Genomic DNA, 22,405 nt, shown 5'->3' with positions numbered 1-22,405 from the left:
GCAGAGGAAAAAATAAAGCAACCATCCCCAGAAAGCTTCGGGAGAGGATTATGGAGTGTCCCCATGAAAGTTTTATTAAAATCTCTCACAAGGACTTCTATATGTAATACAATAAAAAGTCAATAGCTTTTGTCTGGTTAACGTAGTGATCGGTCAGGTGCCATCTTTCAGTGTAAATGTTGTAAGGAAAATGCATTTAAGCACTTTCATGCATTCCTTTCTCCATCAGGCTCATCTGTGCTCACCTAGTGGGACTGGCTAGATTGTGATGGAGTCTTAAACAAGTACCAACTCACAGCATGGCTGGAGTCCTCCATTGCATCTCCCTTCCACCTTCCTTCTCAGTGTTCATGGCAGGGATCTTTGTCTCAGGATCTTATGAGGTATCCATAGTGACCTGCTTGATGCTTGTGGGGTCTTCACCACGTATGGCATATAGTTCATGGTACACGTGGGAGGTCTGTGCTGCAGCACGAAGTCTGTTGTGCTCCCCTTGTGATATCCATGGCCAAGTTCCTTTTGCTTTCATGCAGTACTGTTGCTGACTCCTTTCATTCTTTTTTATCTGCATTCCTCATGCAATCTGCTTGTAGATGTCCACATTTCTATGGCTGATCCATAGCTGTACTTGCAGTCTTTTCTCCCCATAGCCCCAGAAAATCCAATACTTCCTACATGCTCCAGGCAGGAGTCTGTCTAGTACCTCTCTGTGTACATGGAGCCAGCATAGTCGGTTGGGTATTTGCACACATCAGAGGTGAGCCGCTAGGTGTGCTTGCCAAGTTGAGCAATCAGGAAAGGGTATTTCAAAAACATTCTCAGGGATCGAAAGAGGGGAGTGGCTTCTCATCTGACCTCTGAGCAGTGGAGTTCAAAATTGTGACTGGATTGGTCACTGTGTTAGGGAATGGGACATTGTGGGACAGCTGCTGGAGGATTGTTAGGATTGACACAGGTCATGCAGTTTTTACATTTGCACTGCATCAACCTCAGTAGGTTGACTATGGCTCTATACTATTTGAGGGGGTGGTTTTACTGCATTACTGTAGCAGGCACTTAATGTTGGTCAGAGACAAATTTGAGTGTAGACATGCATAAACAGGTTGATGTAAGGTGACTTAGGTTAACCTAACTTTGTAGTGTAGACCAGGCCTTAGTTAGCTAAGAGATTGGCAGGGGAACAGAAGCATATTACTGTGATAAGATCAGTGGAGAGGCTCAAGCTGGAGCCTTTTTGAAGAAGCTGCTAGCAGCATGTTCTTCATGAGGAGTTAAGTGACTTTGCAATCCATTCTTCCCCTGGGTTAGCCAGATTTGTTTGCATCCTGATTTGGATTTGTTTGCATCCTGAATGAGCTATGGGCTGATTTACATACAAATTTGACCCAAAATAACAATTGGTTTTGATTGCATCTTTTGTTGTTTTGGGGCAGGTGTGTTCATAGATTTTTTATTTCAGAATAAATTCCCTATTTATTCCAGAGGAAGGTCTGGTCTACACTTAAAAAATTAGATTGACTGAGCTATGTCACTCAGGGTTCTGAAAAATTTCACACCCTGAGCATTGGAGTTAGGTCAACCTCCTCCCACCCCATACATGGCTAGACTGCCTCCTCTTGGAGAGGTGGATTAACTACATCGACAGGAAACAACCCTTCCCTCCATGTGGAAGTGTCTACTCGGTGGCACTACAGCAGCGCTGTAGCTGTAGTATAGACATAACCTAAGAGTGTCCACAGACAGACTTGCCCTGCAATAACAAAAAGTACGAATATAAACCACTTTCGTTGTTTTTGTTGAAGTTTGTGTATAGATTGGCTTACGCTTTTACAGAAGAGGTGGGCTGAAGCATGATTTTTTTTGCGGGGGTCTATTTCTATTAGATTTGTTGGTGAATCCCTTATATATGTTTCAAGATGGAAGGAGCAGTCCTTTTATTGTATGATGAGGAATGTTTGTGTTTTATTAATTTGTATCCTGTAATCAGGGCACCTACGGAGGTTTTTTTACAATCTAAAGTGTTTCCGTGTTGGAGACGACATTTTAAATAGTGAATGCAACCACCAGCGTGTTTGGGTCTTATGAACGAACCCCCCCAATCCTCCAACCCCCTTTGATTAAACCTCTAGAATCAAAGGGATCTGTATCCCCTGCTCTAATAAAGGGGAGAGAGGCAGCTCAGGCACTGTTAGGGTGTCTCAGCAGCTGGGGTGTTACATTCTGACAGGATCCAGGCCAGTGGGGGTCACTGGGCCGCTTTGTTCATGGGGGCTGTGGGCTGGGGCGTCCCAGCGTGGATAGGGGCTGGTGGGGCTGGTGGGGCTGGGGCAGATAGCAGGATGGTGGTTGTAAGGGGCACAGTGGTTGCAGGGTGGGGGGGGGGGGGGGGCTGGATTCTGTCGTGGGCTTTGCAAGGGGGGCGCTGAGGTCACTCAGTGGTGGGAGGGTGTTACAGCGTGTGGCGGGTGGGCTCAGGCTGACTGGGCTGGGCGGGTCTTTAGGCCCCGCCCCCTCCGTCCTCCCAGCAGCAGCGCGTGGGCTCTCGGCCGCCGTAGCCCCTGCGAGTGGAGCCCGTGGCACGCGCTCCTGAAAGGAAGAGAAAGGCAGGAGAGTCGGGTTACAAGATGGCGGCCGCGCTGTTGTACTAGCTGCTGAGGCGGCGGCGGCGCGAAGTGAGGGGGGCCGGGCCGCGCCGCGCCGCGCCGGAGGCTCCGCTTTGCCCTCTCGCTTTCAAGGAGCCATGAAAAGCGGCGTGTTAAAGGCCCCGCGCTGCCCGTGAGCGACTCCCCCACCCTGCGGAGGCGGCGAGCCGGCGCGCAGGCCCCGAGCGGGCTGCACCATGTCGGACACCCGGCGGCGGGTGAAGGTCTACACCCTCAACGAAGACCGGCAATGGGACGACAGGGGCACCGGGCACGTCTCCTCCACTTACGTAGAGCGGCTCAAGGGGATGTCGCTCTTGGTGCGGGCCGAGTCGGACGGTGAGAGCTGAGCCAGGAGCTTGCGGGGAGGCCTCGGCCTCGGCCTAGGCCCTGCCTGCCGGGCGGGGGGGCCTGCGACTTTTGGCCCCAGCCGTGCCCTGAGCTCGCCCCGGCCGGTCGCTGCCCGGCTCACAGATTCAGGTGGCTGGGCCCGGCTGCTGGGACAAGGGGACTGGGAGAGGGGAGAAAACGTTTGATTTCTTCTCCTCCTCGCCCAGTGACCCGCAAACACTGACCCCACCACAGCCCCCTGCCCTGGGCCTGTCCCAGCAGAGCCCCAGGCACTGACACTCCCTCCTTCCATGGGTCGGGCTCGTGTGTCTCCCCAGTTCCCTGACCCTGAGAGGCTGGCAGCGTCTTTAGGGGGGCTTCTTCCTCCTGCCTCCAAACTTTCCTTTTCCAGCCAGTGTGGCCGAGTGTGATCTGCGCTGAAGTGACTCCAAACGCTTCCTAACCCCGTGACTGAGTCTGCCGGCCTCGCCTAGCAGTGAGGGGACGATGAAGTCTAAGTGACACCCCTTGTTCAAAATTTTCTAGAAGCACTCTAATAAGTAGTCTTGTTCTTGTTTTTGAAAGTAGTTTTCTTTTTTCTGGTCAATGCAGCGAATTTCTCTTTGTGAATTCTCTGTGTTTTGGGAAGGTGAAACTTGCTGATGGGGGTGGTTTGTATTTTTAAAATTGTCTCTTAAAGTTCACCTTGTTTGTTTGTGTGGGTTGGTTTATTTTTTTCTTAAGAAGAAAAAAAATATAGTGGCAGCTTTGTCAGCTGACAGGTGCTAATGTGCTAAATAAACCTTCTGAGGCCTGGTATAGATTACTCCAGAGCTGTTGCCAGGATACATATGTTACTTACACAAAATAAAGTCTTTGGGTTTATAGAGTCTAGATCATTCATTTCTGAAGGGCACCTCAAGGAGATATGAGCAAAAAATCCACATCCTTGTGTGGGGCAAGTAAATTTTTAGCTTACGCTGCATGTTGTAATTTTGTACCAGTTAATGTTGATTTAACAACATTCTTCACAATTGTCAGATTGCTGAATAAGACAGCAGGAAAACAACAATACACAGGACATTGAATCTAAAATAAATACACACAATATTGAGTCTAAAATAAATGAAATTGTGTTTTAAGTTTTTAAATCAGAATATTTTATTTTGGCTTTGCCTATTACCTGGCTTATTCAGAGTGTGTAGGGATTTCCATTAAAACGAAAATGTTCCCTTGGACTGTCTGGAAGATATGGATTAATTAAAATATAACATGTTTGTTGGTACATGGCCAGTTGTAAAAGCCATAGAGATGCTTGTTTTGTTAAACTTCCTAAATGTAATTCCTTATAATCTTTTCAGGTTCTTTATTGTTGGAATCAAAGATCAATCCAAACACCGCATATCAAAAACAGCAGGCAAGTACCAGCTTCTTTTGGCATATGATTTCATACTGTGAATATGGCACAAAAAACAGTGCTGATTTCCGGGAAAGGGCAAAATGTTTACTACACAGATTTGCTGATGTTGTTTATTTTTCTGTTCAGGTTGAAAAATTGTTTGCAAACTTTGAAAAATTGCACTCTGTTAGTGCTATCATTTAAGGTGTTAGTCTGGTTCAAGGTGTTAGGCATTTTGGGGAATATCTTGAACTCATGAAAGGAAGACTACTTAAATATGGAGTATACATATAATTGATTCCTTTTTATTTTTGTCATTCATGCAATATTGAATTATATAATTATTTCACACCGGAAAATAAAGCCTCCACCAGCTGTGTTTCAGCATACTGGTTATTTCTTTAATTCATCCTCTGGAAATGACATCAAGGAATTTGCCTTTAATGTGTGGGTTTTTGTTTTTTTTTATTATTATTATTATTATTATTATTATTCAAGCCTGCCTGCTAGCCTAAGTAAGCTGACTAATCAGAGGGGAAATACACTTGCCTATTGAGGGCATGCCTTCTGTAAATCAAAAGAATAAAGCAGTTGGGCACTGTATTTAACATATTGTCAACCTTCTGGTAGTCCATTTAAAAAATGTAATGTTACTATGCGTCTCTTGCTTTTATTACCTATTCTTTCTCCTTCTGTTCTTTTTTTCTATTTTTCTACAACAGATTGTTTTCATATGTTGTCCTTGTTGGGTTTTGGCTGCTTTTATTTTTCTCCACAGTAGATTCTCTTCCTCTTTTATCCAGGCTCTTATATTAGTATCTGTCACCATAGTTTCTGAGCATTTCCCACCAGAAAAAAAACAAACAAAGCTTTTCTACCCTTGCCATAAAGGGGCAAGATGAGGTTTTCTAATTTAATTTTAAAAAAAGAGACTATGCAGTACTGTTGCAAGAGAATTTCAGTAAACAGATTTGCATTTAGTTCTGAATGCAGCGAGATAATTGGTCAACCTGATTTAATCTGGCATTGAGCTCCATACTCTTGGCTCGAGCCCCTGGGAAGGTTCTTTATCTCCCATGGTCACAAGTTTCTAGCTACTGGATGATGGTTTAATTGCTCCACTGGAGTATAGGTGTCATGGGGAGGTTATGATTGGAGAGGAGAGGGATGGTTTATAAGGTAGTTGAGTCCATTTCTGTGCTGCATTTTGAAAATCAAGATAGCCTTTGACAGGACTTGTGCTCACTAGAGAGAGAGCACGTGAATACTGAATGCAATACCAAGTGCAGATAGTTTTGACTTTTGGTAAGTTGGCTCGTTCTGAATTCTCTCTTTAATATTTCATATTGCCACCTATCACTATGGCGTCTGAGAACCTTTCATATAAAATCAATAGCAAAGTTCCTAGTGGACTTCATTGACTCTGGTTCTATTCATTTTTTGTGGGTAACAACTGTTCTTAAGATGGGGTGTGGTTTTGTTTGCTTGGTTTTGCTGTTTTTTAGGGATGGGGAATTCTGGGTGGTTAAGGATTGTTTATGCTAAGTATTCTTGCTAGGATGAGAAAAGTTTTTGGAAGATGAGGACTTTGCAGGGGTTTTAAAAGATGGTCAAATTCTGTGTTCATTTAACTTTCTCTGGAAGTTAATTCCATATCCAGATCCCTTTTGGCCAACAATGTTTTGTCGCTAAGTCTCACCTGCTTCATCATGATCTTTGATCTGTGCTGTCCCAAAGAAGTGCAGTGGTCTCAGCAGTTTGTGGAGCCTTCTGAGAGCATGGGACTCGATTCCTAGCTAGAGGATTGCAATAGTCAATTAGATGTTACAAAAGCATGGCTCCCCATATCCAGATCTGAATCTGATAGGATCAGGCAAAACTTTCTGGCCAGCCACAGATGGAATTGGGTGGGTTTTTTTCCACTGTAGGTATTTAGGTGTCCAAGTATAGTGTAGCCTTAGGGTCCTCAGACTATAAACCAATTTAATAATTGAGCACAGATGCCTTCATCTGTTCAGGGTAGGGTTATGGAGGAGAGTCTCCATGTCCCCATACTCTTGTCAGAATTTAGCTTCAGCCAGGTGACTTATACGTAGGTGCTGATCTTTTCCAAGCTTTGAGAAAAGCCATGAGATGGTTCGGTTTACATCTGACATAATAAAGATGTGTAGCCAGGTATCAATCTGTCCTATGGTTTTGTAGGTTAGGTGGGTGTACTCCAAAGCTGGATAGCACAAAATTTTCATTTTGCATGTTGCAATCCTGTAAAACGTCTGTCTATTTTTAGATTACTTATGTGGCTCCCATTATTGTACTACCAGAGCACATTGGTCTTTAATATATTTATCCTCACAATTCCTCTATTAGGTAGGGATGTACTATTTTTCCCTTTCTGCAGCTGAGGAACTAAGGTACAGAGAAACTAAGTGACTTGCCCAAGATCACACAGAAAATCTGTGGCAGACCAGGTAATTGAACGCACTCGAGTAACATACCTAATAAAAATTGTTTTTTTACAAAGAGAACTTTTTTACATAAGGGAAAAACACAGGGGAATATTGGCTGTTAATAGTGAATGAGTTACAGGGTTTTTGTTGTTGTCCTGTAGAAGAACTCTGCTAAACATTAGAAGTTTTTTAAAGTAAATCTCCTAAATTTCTTCTTTAATAATTTTTGAGAATTTCCATAATTTCTGCCAGTGTGAGCAGAGTGGGGTAGAGTTTGTATGTATTTGGTAACCGTGTCCTTTTTTGTCACAGTTCTAACTCGTGTTTCTATGAAGACATACAGACATTTAGCCACAGTAATGTATCTGTTTTACTTCAGAGTTGGAAATAATTGATTCTCCCTTTGAACGCGGATTTAGTATGTACCTATTCCTTTTTGGTACATGAAGATGAGGGTTAAAATTAGACTGTAAATTAACTGAATTTAGGAGCTTTGTAAATATTTGTCATTTCAGACAGCATTTTGAAACACTCTTCAGATTTAAAATCCGACGTGCGTGCGTGTGCGTAAAATAAACTTTAACGGGTCACTTTTTGATTACTCTGTGACAGATTATAATGGGGGGAAAGTTACCATTCACATTGTTCTAGTTCTTAATCTTGTTAGTGTTACTCGTGAAAAATTGCATATAGCAATTGAGCAGTTGTTTGCAAATATTTTCACTGTAAAAGAAGCAAACTCTTAATCTGTTTAAACACACACAATATTTAATCTTCTTCCTCTTTTTCTAAGGGTATGTCAACACTGCAAATGAAGACGTAATTGTAGCACAGGTAGGCATACCCAAGCTAGCTTGGGTAACAGTAAAACAGCGTAAGCTTCAGTGCATCCAGCCACTTGAGCACAAGCCTGACATGGACACTGGGTGTGTACTCAGGTTGCTACCCCCTGCCAGTGTTCATACTGACATGCCTTCACTGCTATTATTACCTGCATTAGCTAGATAAAACCTAGCAGAGATATGCCTAACCATACTACAGTTACACCTTCATTTATGGTGTGTATATACCTAAGTTTGTATTGACACATATGCTGCAGAAAAAAATCTTCAAATTACAGTAAGCAAAAACACATTTTGAATTGTAGACTTGAGTTGAAAAGACCCAATACTTGTTTTGCTGAAAATAACACATGTAAACATGGTTTTAAAATAAAATTAAAAGAATGTTTCCAGGTACATTTTTAGAGGAACTATTGCATTTAATATATTTAAAGATATTTTCTTGTTTAAAAAAAAAAATTGAGATCATGTGAAAAGTGCTGATTGACTACAGAATCTGAAATAGCATTGGCAACAGCAATGTAGAGTTCTCCACACTGCTACACGAGCGTGTTCAACCATGATTTGGGGTATGTCTTCCATATAGAGTTAACCTGAGTGATCTGCACTCAAGTTACTCCTCTCAAATTAGCTTAGCTGTAATGAGAGTGACCACACTATGAAATAACAGTGGCACAGTATCCATTTGTATGTGGCACTCAGACTTCTGGGTGCACATTCTATGGTTCTTAGTGCTGCAGTATGCTGAGTCACTATGAATTCTTTTGCATTGTACTGTAGGAGAGCTTGTCTGTTTTTTCTGGGCACATGGGCAGAAGTGATGTTAGTCTGGCAACACGAAGTTAAAATTAGCTTGTGCCAGTTATTGGCATTAACGCAGCCCTCTCATTTTGGAAGAAGGAGGCTGACGTAGGGTATGAGATGCAATGGTGGGCATTTTTGTACTGACTTGTTCTCATGAGAAAGCAGCAGTGTGTTTGGGTTTTTTTTACACACACCCTCCCCCCCCCTCCCCCTCGAAGGAGAGTGTACAAGATACATACAGAGGTGGAGTAGAGATAGCTGAGGGATTGTGGGAAAGTATTGGAAGACTAGCTGCATTAGAGTGGTGCTAGCCTGTATCCACACTTCAAAGTGATCATGTTAGGAACTGAAGATTTGTGTTCACTTGGGTTTTAGCCTCTACTCCCTTTTGTACCCACCAACTCAAGTTAATGGCAGCACTGTACTTGAGCAAAAGTTGTTTGTTTGTTTGTATGTATGGGGGTCAAATTATGGGCAACACTCGAGCTGTAACAGTAATTAACTTTGCGTTGAAGACAAGCCCCTGGAATGATCCCCTTTTAAGATGAGAAAGTAAGTAAGTTTCTGTGCTGTTTCAGTTTTGGCAACTATGTCTGATCTACACGTAAAAGTTAGGTCAACAGAGCTGGCTCCCATGAGTGAGAAAAATTCACACTTCTGAAGGCCGTAGCTATGCTGACCTAACCTCTAGACATGGCTAGCAAGAATTTTTTTCATGAACCCAGTGACTGCCTGTCAGGGAGGTAGATTACTTACAGAGACAGAAAAAAACATTCTACATAGCAACAGCACCATAGCTATGCCACTGTTGCGCTCACTGTATAGACATGGCCTAAAAATGTAATTGTGTGCTCTCTTTATGTTATGAAGACATCTGTCTGTCAGGGACTAGATAGGTGGCCTTCAACATAATGAACAGTTGTTAAATGGTGATGAATTTTTTTTCTATTCTTCCATGCACATGGGGAGAGCTAAATCAGGTGCTTTTAGGTTAAGGCACGGAGGAGCAGTGCCAGCTCTATGGCATTGTCTTTCCATTTCCATATTTCCTTTTCATTTGCATGGAAGACTCTCCAGAGATAGACATACCCAGTCTATCTCCCCCAGACGTTTCAGGCAACAAGAAATGATCCATAGGATGAAGGAAGAACACACTAGGAGCCTCAGTCAGATGGGAGGGGGAGGGTGTAGCCTTTACAAATGTGTGAAGTACCTCAAGTTAACTAGCAATGTCTGTCTTGTCTACACAGGAAAATTATACTGGTATAAGCTAAGGTGAGGTGTACATTTAAACTTTATATAGTTATACTGGTATAACTCCCTATGTGGATTCTCTAGAGTAAGAGTGGCTTTTTGTGTTTAGCTAATGTCACTTTGGAATTGGTTTAAACTAAACAGGAAAAAGTTTTCAGAATAAGTGTTCACACAGTGATTTATACCATTATAATTATACTGGTTTAACTGTATTGGTCTGAAATATGCCAGTATAACTGGTAAACTTTCCCGAATAGAGAAGCCTTAACTCAGGGCAATAAAGTCTAGAGTAGTCAAACCCACTGTGGATAAACCTATCTACTTCAGCCCTGTGAGAATTGTGTACCAAAGATAATGTCAGCAGTGTCTTGTGGTGATGGCTCCACTTTATATTGGAACACCTAACAAATGGGGTTTTGGAATGGGGTTTTTGATGGCTGGGGTTTTTGATGGCTGGGGGTGGGAGGGGTGTCATGCTTCATGAGGATCCATGCTGCTGAGGGATGGAGGCCAGGGCTGGGCTGCGAGCTGTGGCTGGCACTGGGCTTCTGCTGGTACATCCATTTATTTGTGGGCTAAATGGTCAACCTGGTTTACAGAGACACAAATCCTGTTGGTTCACCCATAGTAATTACTCGGGAGAAACTCTATAAGATACCTCAGTTTCTTGTTCCTCTTATGGATTTTCCCCATGTTACCTTTTGGTCACTAGTAGTTCAGAGATGAGACTTTATATGCTGTTACCCACCTCCTGATGTATTTCCTAAATTTTAGCATGGTGTTACACTGCAAAACTACTTTACCACCTTTGCATATATTTCTCTGTTTGCTACCTTTAGAAAGATTTTCTTTTTCCTGGTCTTCAAAGTTGCAATTTCTTAAATAAATATATATATATCTATATCCACTTAATTCATGCTATCACCATCTCTTCTCCCCTCCTCTCCACCAAACTAGAAAAACTAGGCATTGACTCCTGATAAAATAGTTAGCATTCTGGTCTAAGTGGATGTCAGTGGAATTGAGCTTGATCTAGTCAGAGCTGGACTTGGCCCTCTAAATTTTTTCTACATCATAACAAGAACCTTTGCTTATTTTTCCTTGAATCTGTCCAGTAAATTCACAGGATCCCTCCAGTCCTTTCAGGTTCCATGTTTGCAAACAAGGAAGTGAAGAAAGCAGGAGGAATATTTATGAAGAGGAAAAAAAATGAAGTGGTACTCTTTGAGGCTTATATGTATGAATTTCTAGCAGTAAACCAAGGTGTAAATCAACCTGGAACTAGCCTCATACTACAAATTCTCTAGTGGACTTTAACTTGCCAGCATACTGTCGAGTGCTGCAACAGGGTCCACATGGGCACTTAGGATATGGTACAGCTGGCTAGTGTGAGGTAGATTTACACCCCAGATTGCCATGAACTTGGTGTTTGTATTGACAAGTCCTCAATAAAAATTCATAACACCAATATCTTATGAATATTTAATGAATAACTTGTTTAAAAGAAATATATTGTACACTATATAAACTCTATAATGTAATACGAAGCAAACCTTGTAGTTTTTTCTAAAAGGCTTGCCTCTTTACAGGGTGGATTGATTAAAATCAAAGTGATTTTGAACTTTGATTTAAATAATCAGTTTTAAGTGTATTTTTGCATTTGTACTTTTTAGTTGCTTTCCTAAAGAAAGGTTAGTTCTCATGGTAACCATGAAAACATGTTGAGTTGCAGTTAAATATAACCTGTGTGTTAGATTTGGTGCTTCTTTTTGAAAACCAGGAAGGAATACTGTATCTGTACACATTTATTTAAGCAGTTATAGAATTTAATTTATGTAAATACAGATTCTTAATTTTTTTGTTATAAAACATTTTTTATGTTAGAAAATGGTGAATAATGCATTTCTAATTTACTAGATTAACTTTTTACTTGTGTTTTGCATCAAGCATTATTTGAATGCAATTAAAATGCAAAAAAAGACATCTTGAAGTTAGTTTCATTGCACTAATTTTAAACATCTTAAATGTGCTGGATATAAAAGCTTATCAAAACATGTTTTTTATTTAAAACTGATTTATTAACACAGGACATCTCATCTGCAGTTAGTGAATTGAATTGATTGTTTGTCACTGTGTGCTTCAAGATTTTAGAACTAGTAAGTCTCATCCTCTCACACCTAGTTTTTTATTCATAAATTGCAAGTGCTTTCCAATCAGGTTTCACAACTTTTTTGATTTTTACCTTTGAATGAACTAATTGAACTGAAATAATTAAATTGAAATGAAGAAAATATATTCTCGGTAGCTTCAGAAGAAAGGCTGTTGCTGTCAAAAGCTAGGTTAGCACTTCAGAGGACTCTGGTTCCAGGAGTGTAGCCAGGGGCTTTCATCCACCAGTTCAGTCATTCAACTTTCTTTAAAACTTTAGTGCTGAACATATATTGCTTTTTAAAATTTTAATTATTTTAATAGATTAGAATAAATTTAAACTATAATGTAGGTTGTCATAATTTCAAATTTAATTTTAAATAGGTTTTGTTTTTTTTAAATAAACCAGTATTTAATAAAATAACCCAATTTAAAAAAAATTATTTTTATCCACCTAATCTCTTTATGAGGTAAAGTTGATCTGTATTTAAAATTACAAATTTGGAATGTATGTGGAATTATTTCCCAAATTGTGTTAAACGTTCTCTGAAAGGAAAATATGAATGTAATCTTGTGTGTGTGTTTTTATAAATATAGAATGTTTATTTATGTCCCTATTGTAAATAAGTTGTTTACTATAATTATTGTATGCATTCACCTTTGCAACTACCTTAAATTTACAGGGTATTTCTGTTGAGAGGAGGAATATTAAGTCTTCCGTTCATGTAAATATTCTGAAAGTTTAAAAGTAATAAGATTTGATTAAACTATGTCTTGGGTGCTAGGGCATGAGTGAAGGAGACTGTGAAGAGTTTTATACTTATGGCAGAACTGGTAATTTAGTCCTCCTTGTTGCAATATGTCATTCTGTCTTGACAGTTTTAACACCAGTTGAAGTAATAATTGCATCCTTGGATATATTACTTATTCAGTCTATTTCGTATCGTACCTGAAATTTTTTGGAAAATAACAAATATTTATTTGTGTATAGGACACCTTGATTGTTTGGTCAGAAGCAGAGAATTATGATTTAGCGTTGAGTTTTCAAGAAAAAGCTGGCTGCGATGAAATTTGGGAAAAAATTTGCCAGGTACAGTTGAATTTTTAAAATTCTAATTATTTTCAAATGTTGATGATGTGTCCTGTCTATTTTGTGTGCCATAATTTTGAAATTTAGTATGAAATAAAAGTATTACTGCATGTTTATATTCTTAGGCTTTAGCTGTCTGATACCCTTATTCTGATTCTTTACTGTTGACACTGATGCCTGTAGCTGCTCAGTGGCTCATTAGAATAGTCTTTTCAGTTTCACCTAATTCCCAGGAAATCAGCTTCAGTTTGACAAAGTATAGATTTTTCTGAAAAATGGCACAGGCTAAATAAAATAAACATTCTGTGCTTTCTACTTTTCAGTATCTCTCTTCAGTGATTGCCTCTTCTAGGAAGTATCATTAAAATGGCATCTGAAAAGAGAACGGCCCCAAAGTTTGAAATTAAGACTGAAGTAATCAACTTTTCCTATTAGAAACGTTAGAAATCTGTTTCATAGTTCAACAAAATAAGTGGGCAAAAACTATAGAATTTACCTTCCAACTTTTGAAACTCTGATTTTCAGTACTTTCTAACGTGAAAGCTAGCTCTTTCAGTCCTGCTTTGCATATCAGGTTGTCAAGCTGGCATCTTTGTTTAATTATCCATTATTATATTTGGCATTTAACTGTGGTCTTCAGTGGTTTACTCTTTGTGATTAGCTATGGCTTAAGATATCTTTTATACACCAAAATGTTGTTTGTTTATCTTGAGGTTTTCCTTAAATTTAGGAACCATTAATTACTCCTGAGAGAATTCTGTGACCAAAAATTAAAAATTCTGCATACAATATTTTAAAATTCTGCATATTTTATTTGTCAAAATAATCATGCCAGTTTCAATTATTTTGGTAATTTATTTCAAAATACCTGTCAGCAAGTAGAATGTAACAATACAGGTACCATAAAAGATTCAGGAAGTGTGTTTTGATTAATAGATTCCTTACTAGGCATATTAATACAGAACTTTGAGTAATTCATTTAAACTACAGTACAGAAACTTCTTTCCCGCACCCCTTAGAAGCCGTGCAAGGGCTTGGGGTAGTCGGGATAACAAAGAAGCTGAGAGAGAGGGAAGTAATTGCTGAGAAGGAGCCTGAAAGTATACTTGAAGGGTTGTTGGGTATTGGTGGGAGAATAATGGAACAGTGTTTTTTTGAGGAGAGGGGTTAGGGAGTTGGGGAGCCTCTCTCATGTATACCCTGGATGACCCCGAGTCTCTCCCCTTCAGTCAGACATATCTGCCCCGTTCCCATGTGGCCCCTACACCCATTCAGTCCCCTGGCTCAGTGATGGCACCCTACTAGCTCCTGTGCCCCCCAGTCTGTCCCCCAACCCTTCTGAACCCCAGTCTTTGTGACCCCACATCAGCTGCTCTGAACCCCCCACCCCTTGTCTCCTCATCTGGCCTAGGTGGCTGCACTGGCAGTGACCTGACTGCCCTCTTCTGGCACCACAGCAGCCCCTGGTGGGCAAAAGGTGTATTTTCAGTACCTCCCTGGCAGAATCTATTCTGCAGGGGATGTGAATTTGGCACTTGCGCAGTGGTGCAGGAGTACATTAATATCAGTGTAGGAGATGCAGCATTTTAACACTGCTGTTTAATCTCTTCTAGAGAAAGAGAAAAAAATAGTTCTTGTAGTGACTATTGACTATGGGTTTATTCACTGAGCTGTTAGTTGAGGGAGTTCAACACGTTGCAGAATTAAGGCTTGAGTATTGCTGTAGAAGAGAACATTTTGGCGATGATATAATCTTTAGAAGTATTAGCAACACTAGGCAACTTTTCAGTCAACTTTCAGACTATTTTTGGAGTAAGTGAAACAAAAACAAATAATGAGCCAACCACGTTAATTTTTGGATCAGTTCAGTATATTCTTATGGGATTTTGTTAACTCTTTATAACAAAGTTTAGAGGAATGAGCCACTGATCTTCATCTAGAGGATTAATCTGTGTATTACTTTATTAATTTACATTCCCCCCTTCTTCAATGAGACTTAGACTTCTAATTGCAGAAGTTACTTTTGAAAACGTGACATAGGCACTTTTTGGTATTTTACTCATAACACTTGAAAGGGTTTTTTTAACATACATAGCTCATTTAGATTTTGCAGGACTTATTCTGGTCACAGTTATAAATCAGGAATAACAAGATAATGGAATTATACTAATGTAAAATCAATACAAGAGGAGAAACAAATTTTACATCAGAAACCTGTTTTGAGATTGCCATTTACATTGGCCTTTTCAGTTGCATCAATTTGATAAAGTTAATAAGTGACCATGTTAGGTTGTGTGATTGGAGTTTCATTAAAAAGAGATTTTTATTTACACTCAACTTGATGGTATTTCTCTGTTGTAACAGTAACTTTTGAATACCGTATCTGATCAATTCCAAAATTTCAGGGAATATTCTGGGCATCAATGGGCAGAGGCCTGTTGATTTTGGTGAAAATCAGAAATATAAATAAATGGAAAAAGGAAGGGGGACACAGACCCTGACATCTGGTTAGCATGGCCACGGTGTCTGCCTTCTCTGTAATTCTCTATAGATCAAAGAACCAGTTGATGGTATAAATTAACGTATTCCAGCATAAAAATACCCTTCATTTTATCTCTGCACATGTCCCAGTTGAGTTTCAAATGTTGAGAGAGAGAGAGCAGGGGGCGGGGAACAAGGTGAGGGCACAGAGCCTCTGGTATAGAGGGGGAAGAATGAGGGGCCCTAAAATGAGAGCGGCTCATAGAGCCCATAGCAAGAGGGAAGGAAGAATGGGGAATCTGGGACGGAGAATAGGGAGGCATGCAGAAGCTATGGCATGAAGGGAATGGGGTATAAACAGAGGCCCTGGAATGAGAGAGATGGGGTTGGAGGTGGTTCAGTGAGTCCCTGAAATAGATGGGGTGGAGGGTGGCACACACCGATTTTTCTCAAGGAGAATGGAGGGATACTAGGAATCCCTGGTGTATGCTGTTAGCTTGGCCGACAGAAGTAATAAAATGTCCAACCTTTTAGTTACATGTTTTAAATCAAGATGGGATATTTTCCCAAAAGATATGCTCTAGTTCAAACATTAATTAATTCGGGGAGGTCTTGTGGTCTGTGTTACCCAAGATGTCAGACTAGGGATGATCACAATAGTCCTTTCTGGCTTTGTAATTTGTGTGTTCACTGCAATCTATAGAAATCCTATTTCAATATAGAAGTGAAACAAAATGATGTAAAATAAAGTTAATACACTCATTTATAATAATACTTATCTAAGGTTTTTGTAGGTTTAAGGTGACTACAGCACCCTTTGTGCCTGCTTTTGACCACATACATGGAGTGAAAGGGAACTATCCCTCCCCCTGCACTCTGGCCACAGAAATGCAGTGCTTGAGCAAAATTGAGTTTAATGGGGTTAGGTTTAGTTGTCTTAGCTCATTTTCTTTGGTGTTTTAAGGTTCTCTGTGGTTCTCAAGTACCACTGTAAGTCAATGGGCAGAAATTAATACTGCAACTCATTGACTAGGTGGTGGTGGTGGTGGTGATGTGCTTTTGAAGTTTTTTTTTCACATTCATGGAAAGGGCAGGAGTTACTACGCTACTGACTATGCATACTCAAAATAGCAGAGCTTAAATCTTTGCTTTTGTTGCAAAAAATTTAGTTATGTGAGGGGGACTATATTGTTAATGACAAAAAAGTACTCTTATTTGTTCAGTGGTATGAAATGAGTTGGTATTAGTGCAAGGTTCCTATATACTGGGACCTAAAGGGGAAGGCAGGAGTAGAGAAAACCACAAATCAATAGGTGACATTTCTGTTGGCAGTTGTAACAGAAACCTCAACCAAGAATTTACATTGGTACAGAAAATGATCTACTTTCTCACTTCTAAAGGTGGTGTTTCTACAATAAGGTTGAGGTGCATTGACAAAGCAGTATGGAGCAACTAGTATTCAGGGCTGTCAATTCAACATCTTTCAAAGGCACTAAATTAATGCAAAATGTAATTGGCAAAAAGGTTGGTGGCTTTCTTTTATCCATATCAAAATGACTGCAAGAATTTGATGTGATGGCAGAAGATTCTGCCCATCAGGATTGAGATGTATTGCTAGTTCATTGTGAGGAAACCAATACATTATCAGCCTGTATTATGCCTAGTAGATTTTGTTAATAAACAGGAATGCAGGGTTGCTCAATCACTAGTGTGTGCATGAGGGAAAAATTACTCATCAGGTTCTGCAGAACTTTTATTTAGTTTTTAAAAATTTCTAGCCCATATAGTTTGGGAAAATAATCTTCTGAACAGGAGTAGTCAATTATTTTTTGTCAAGGTCTAAATTTCTTGGTCAAGGCATAGTCAAGGTCCAGACTCCAGAGAAAATATTATTGTTTTTTATTATTAAATACATAGATTTCAGGATCCATTCAAATGCATCTGGCGATCAGGATTTGGCCTGTGGTCTGCCTATTGATGACTACCTATGCTTCTGAATGTAAAGCCATACAGTGTTGTCTTTCTAAATGTGTAGACATGAAAATTGCCTAAGACCCAGATCCTGGCTCCAGTGCAGAGTTGAAACTGACCTGCTGTGTGCTGCTGAGTTCGTCTGGGGTGGGATGGAAGGAATATTTTCCTTCCTTTTTGCCTGTTTCCCAGTTGCATAACAGCTGCTTTGCCCAGCCTTTTCGCTGCACTAGCTTTCAAATAGCCATTGTCCCCACCACAAGAACAGAGGAATGGTTGGTGAAGCCACAAGCCCAGTCATCAAATTTCTCCTGCTCTGCTGCAGCAGAGATAATGTGCAGGATGTCTGTGCTGCAGTTCCTCTTCTGTAAAATGGGGATAATAGTATTTTCCTACCTCAGAGATGTTGTGAGGAAAAATAAATTTAAGACTGAGGTGCACACATACTATGGTAAAGAGAGTTATAAATGTACTTCAGGTAGATGTGCATACACCTACACACCCTGTGTGGGCTCCACACATTGTGCCTCACTGTAAATCTGTGCTCTGTAGACATCAGACAGAATTACCCTTGATAAATCCTATGTCTCTGATGAACCAATACTAGAACCTTGGTCCTTCTGCTCAAATTAATAAACATCAATCGGTTAAGCCAAAGGAGTCTTCCTTTGTTCAAAGCACTAGGATAGGTCTCTTTATCCTCCAGGCCAGTCTAAAGATGGCATAGCCAATGCATTGTATGACCTGTGCAATGGATCTCCCTTTGCCAGCAAGGAGGGACCAGGATTTTACCCCAAGATATATGAACTGCATCCCTTCTTCTCAGTGGGGTGTTAAGTGAAGCGTTTCTGTGTTTTAGGGCTTGACTACATGGGGAAATTTACCAATATAATTATATTGCTACAGTTCTATTGGTATAATTCCTCATGTGGATACTTTTTTCAAGAATAAGAATGTCTACGCAGAGTTATTCTGGTATAGTATGCCAATAAATTTCCCTTTGTAGACATGCCCTTAGTTTCACTATCTCCTAAAATTACTGTCTGAAATTTTTATGAAAAGTTTAAATTGTTCCTATTCCTATTATCCCAGACCTTCTGTGCAGTGTGAGCCTTCATGGCAAGTAAGATCAGACTTTTGGCTAATAACTTACTGGATGATTTATCAAGAGTTCAGGAATGGTCAACATTAGTTCATCTGGGTTTCCAAGATCTTTGGCAGAAAAAGTGAAGTTGGAATCACTGTTATCTTCCACTGGAAATAAATCTGGAAACATGGATTTAAAATCAGTCTTTGACCTCTTGAATGAGATCATTAAAAACAACCATCTATTCTCAGTGAATATTAGGCATTCCATAGCTCTTTTAAAAAAATAATTTCCCCTGGTCTTCCTTCCATCACATTGTAAAGGAATAGTAGGTGGCTGTCATGTTGATATCAAGTAAAACTTGTACAATAGATAACCCCCTGTCTTAAGACCACCTTAAAGAATCCTCAGGTACATTGTTGAGAACAGTTCTGCTCCACCTTTATTAGAAGACTTCCTCTCAACTGATTTTTGTTGGTCTTTTAGTTGCTTAAGACATGTTTCAAAACAGTTTGTAAAACATTTCAGTAAAAATCAGTAAGAAATGTGCTATATTATTATTATTATTATTTTAGGTTTATTTTTATTATAATTAGTTTAGTATAAAACAGTCCTGTGTAAGTTTTTATATGGTGAATGAACAAATTAAGTTTTACTTAACAAGCATCTCATAGTACTGCTGTGGTTGATCTTTCATATTTCCATTTTAAACACTGAGCTTTTAGGATTTACTGCTCTTCCAAAAATTTGTTTGTATATCTTGGGTACCTTGAGTTTCTTTAGCTAAATATTTTTCAGCTCAGCCCCTTCTCTTTTTTTAGCTCACGAGACACGTAGCTGCGTGGGCCTGGTTTCTGCAGTTGTTTCCTGCCCCTAGAACTCTGGTAGGCATGGGAAGGCCTACCACAGAACAGACTCCTCATGCATGGGGAGAGCAGGAAATGTAGGCGGTGACATGTAAGGCTTTGCAGTTACACAGCCAAATTAAAACCCTTAGTAGATCTCACTTAATACTTGTATAGTATTCACTGTAAATATTGAGAGTGTATTCCTAGTTACATAATCCAAACACTGTCTCAGTTTGCTCTTGTATTTTTAAGACTTTATTTCTGTTTGGTCTGAAAGGGACTTGCAAAATAATGTCCAAATGGGAAGGGAAACAGCAGGTTTTTAATAACTGGGTTTCTCTAGTGCTTCTGCTAATCCATTTTACAAACAGGATTGTTCTTTTTGTGGGTATTCATTATATGCCTACTGTATAAACTTCACTCTCGCTACCTCCTCAGACATTTTAATAACTTCTGTAATATGACAGACTATTCAGTGGAATTACAAAGAAGCTAAGGACATTTTTGTGTCTTAACAAATTACCTTGTTTTGAAATAAGTGTAGCATTTTTAAATGATTATTATTTAGGTGTAGTGCCCTTATCTTAATACATGGTTGTAAGTGCCTAGCAAGCTGTTGGCACCATATAATTATATATGGCTTATTTAAATTACCAACTTGAGGTTTTTCTGTATGTATGTACAGAAAAATCTCCATCATTGGAGATTTTTAAGAGCAGTTAGACAAACAATTAGACCATCTCTGACAGGTAAGACTTAGTCTTGCCATAAATTCAGGAGACTGGACTAGATTACCTCTCCATGTCCATTCTAGTTCTATGATTCTATGTAAATTTTGGGATAAGACAGTAATTGTTTACACTCATTTTTAGGTTCAAGGTAAAGATCCATCAGTGGAAGTCACACAGGACCTTATTGATGAGTCAGAAGAAGAACGCTTTGAAGAAATGCCTGAAACTAGTCATTTGATTGACCTTCCTACTTGTGAACTCAACAAACTTGAAGAGATTGCTGACTTAGTTACCTCTGTTCTCTCCTCACCCATCCGTAGAGAAAAGTTAGCTCTGGCCTTGGAAAATGAAGGCTACATTAAAAAACTATTGCAGCTTTTCCAGGTTTGCGAGAATCTAGAGAACACTGAAGGCTTACATCATTTGTATGAAATTATTAGAGGAATTTTATTCCTCAATAAAGCAACTCTGTTTGAGGTAATGTTTTCTGATGAGTGTATTATGGATGTTGTGGGATGCCTCGAGTATGACCCTGCTTTGGCTCAGCCAAAAAGGCACAGGGAGTTCTTGACCAAAACAGCAAAATTTAAAGAGGTTATACCTATAACAGACTCTGAACTTAGGCAAAAGATTCATCAGACTTACAGGGTACAGTACATTCAGGACATCATCTTGCCAACACCATCAGTTTTTGAAGAGAATTTTCTTTCTACACTCACTTCCTTTATTTTCTTCAACAAAGTTGAGATTGTCAGTATGTTGCAGGTAAGTGAATTGAAGGAGGTGGGGTGGGATTGTAAATCGAGACTTCCAGTTGTGATTTTGAGGTTAATTGTACGTATTTAATTCAGTATTGTTTTAACATGTATATCTTTCATTCCGTTTGTGTAGTATCCTTGGTGCTTCCCCACACTTCAAACAGTTTTATGCTTTTATTTTAATATAAGTTGAGTTTAAAGTACATGTTAAAATCATCTGAAATGTATCACATACTTTAAAAACTGATTATAAATAGTAAAATAATGCAGTGAAAACGGTGAATAGATTAGAAGTAGCATAATAACTTTCACACATCTATAGTATAATAATACTCGATCTATGAGTGAATTAGGACACATTTTGAACTCTTCATCAGGTTATGTGGGTAACATGCAGTTTTATTTCTCTTATTTGTGGATAACATTTCAATATAATATTTTCAGAGCAGTTCATTAATCCTGCATTTGTAGTAGGTATAGCAGGAATGTTTCTGAGTATATTACATTAGTACTGTTCATTTGTGGCACCAAATAAGTGCTCTATAACAACCTACTTAATTTGATTAGTGCTTCTTGACATCAATGTCCCATGGTGGTATTTAATAATAAAAGCAAAACTGTTGTTTGGTAAAGGGCTTAAAAACATTTATTAGATACTTACTAGCCAGAAGTACTAGAAAAATAGATGGGAGCACAACCAGGAAGTACCTGAAACAGTGCTTGATAAAAGGCCCTTTATGTTGTACATGAAATTGTGGGTAGTCTATTTTCTAACCCAAATTCTGCTGCTGCAATATGCTAGCACCAGAATAAAACCAACAGGTACCTAATGGGTTTTATTCCGCTCCTAGTCTAGGCCCTTATGCATACGAGGTTTTCTCAAAGGATGAAACTAATTAAGATCAGCACCTGAATAGTCTCTGAGAAACAGGAAAGGTGAAGGGAATCCAAAGGTGTACTAATGAAAGTGAGGGACTGATAAAAATCCCAGAAAGAGAGCAGAGAGGAAGGAAGAAAGAAAGCATAGGGGATTGGGAAAGGAATGAAATTCCCATTCAATAGGAAACTAATGTTCCAAGAAGGTGCCTCAGAAGATCGAGAGAAAAGGGGAAAAAAAAAATATATATATATAAGTGAATTGCTTGCTTTTAGGTTGTGGATTGTATGAGTTTCTCATACTTATATAAAAGTTTATGACATTAGTTAATTGGATTGATAGTCCAAAGAAACTCAAAAATAAAACATCTGACGAACAAAAGAAGTTGGGTTTGAGACACCTTTTTCCCTAATTTATTTTTGTATATATGGGCTCTTGCTATAGATAAAAATGAAATGAAAGCACTTTATTTGCTGAGATACCATTTTAGGATATTAAGTGACTTCAGGTTGGGGTGATTGGAGGGTTTGGTTTTTTTGGTTATGGTTTTGTTTTGTTCCCCCCCAAATCTCTTTTAGGGTGCTTTTTTCACATTTAGGTTTCATCAGCTTATTTGTGAATGTCTGATTGCGTCTTAACTGAAAACTCTGATCCCTGTGCTGATTAATTCCTTCCTTTACTGGCCCCTGAAGAATA

At 39.3% G+C, this 22,405-nt stretch overlaps 1 protein-coding gene across 3 annotated transcripts in view; it reads left to right on the top strand.

The window, feature by feature from the left end:
• The first annotated feature begins 2,605 nt into the window (after positions 1 to 2,605).
• The window catches only part of PPP4R3B (protein phosphatase 4 regulatory subunit 3B), a 54,866-nt gene continuing 35,066 nt past the window's right edge, over positions 2,606 to 22,405 (top strand). For 2 of the 3 annotated variants that reach the window (XM_067565174.1, XM_067565173.1), the window contains exons 1-4: positions 2,606 to 2,981; positions 4,334 to 4,389; positions 12,858 to 12,956; positions 20,216 to 20,839. In XM_067565174.1, the coding sequence (XP_067421275.1) occupies positions 2,840 to 2,981; positions 4,334 to 4,389; positions 12,858 to 12,956; positions 20,216 to 20,839 (921 nt within the window). In that variant the 5' untranslated portion in view covers positions 2,606 to 2,839. Of the gene's footprint in view, positions 2,982 to 4,333; positions 4,390 to 12,857; positions 12,957 to 16,837; positions 16,962 to 20,215; positions 20,840 to 22,405 lie in introns of those variants that run through there. The other variant, XM_067565175.1, reaches the window with a different exon arrangement.

Source organism: Emydura macquarii, unplaced genomic scaffold (genome assembly GCF_026122565.2).
Source record: "Emydura macquarii macquarii isolate MOO-44397 ecotype Brisbane River unplaced genomic scaffold, CSIRO-AGI_Emac_v2 contig_2676, whole genome shotgun sequence".
Taxonomy (NCBI): Eukaryota; Metazoa; Chordata; order Testudines; family Chelidae; genus Emydura; species Emydura macquarii.
This window is presented reverse-complemented; position numbering and strand designations above follow the sequence as displayed.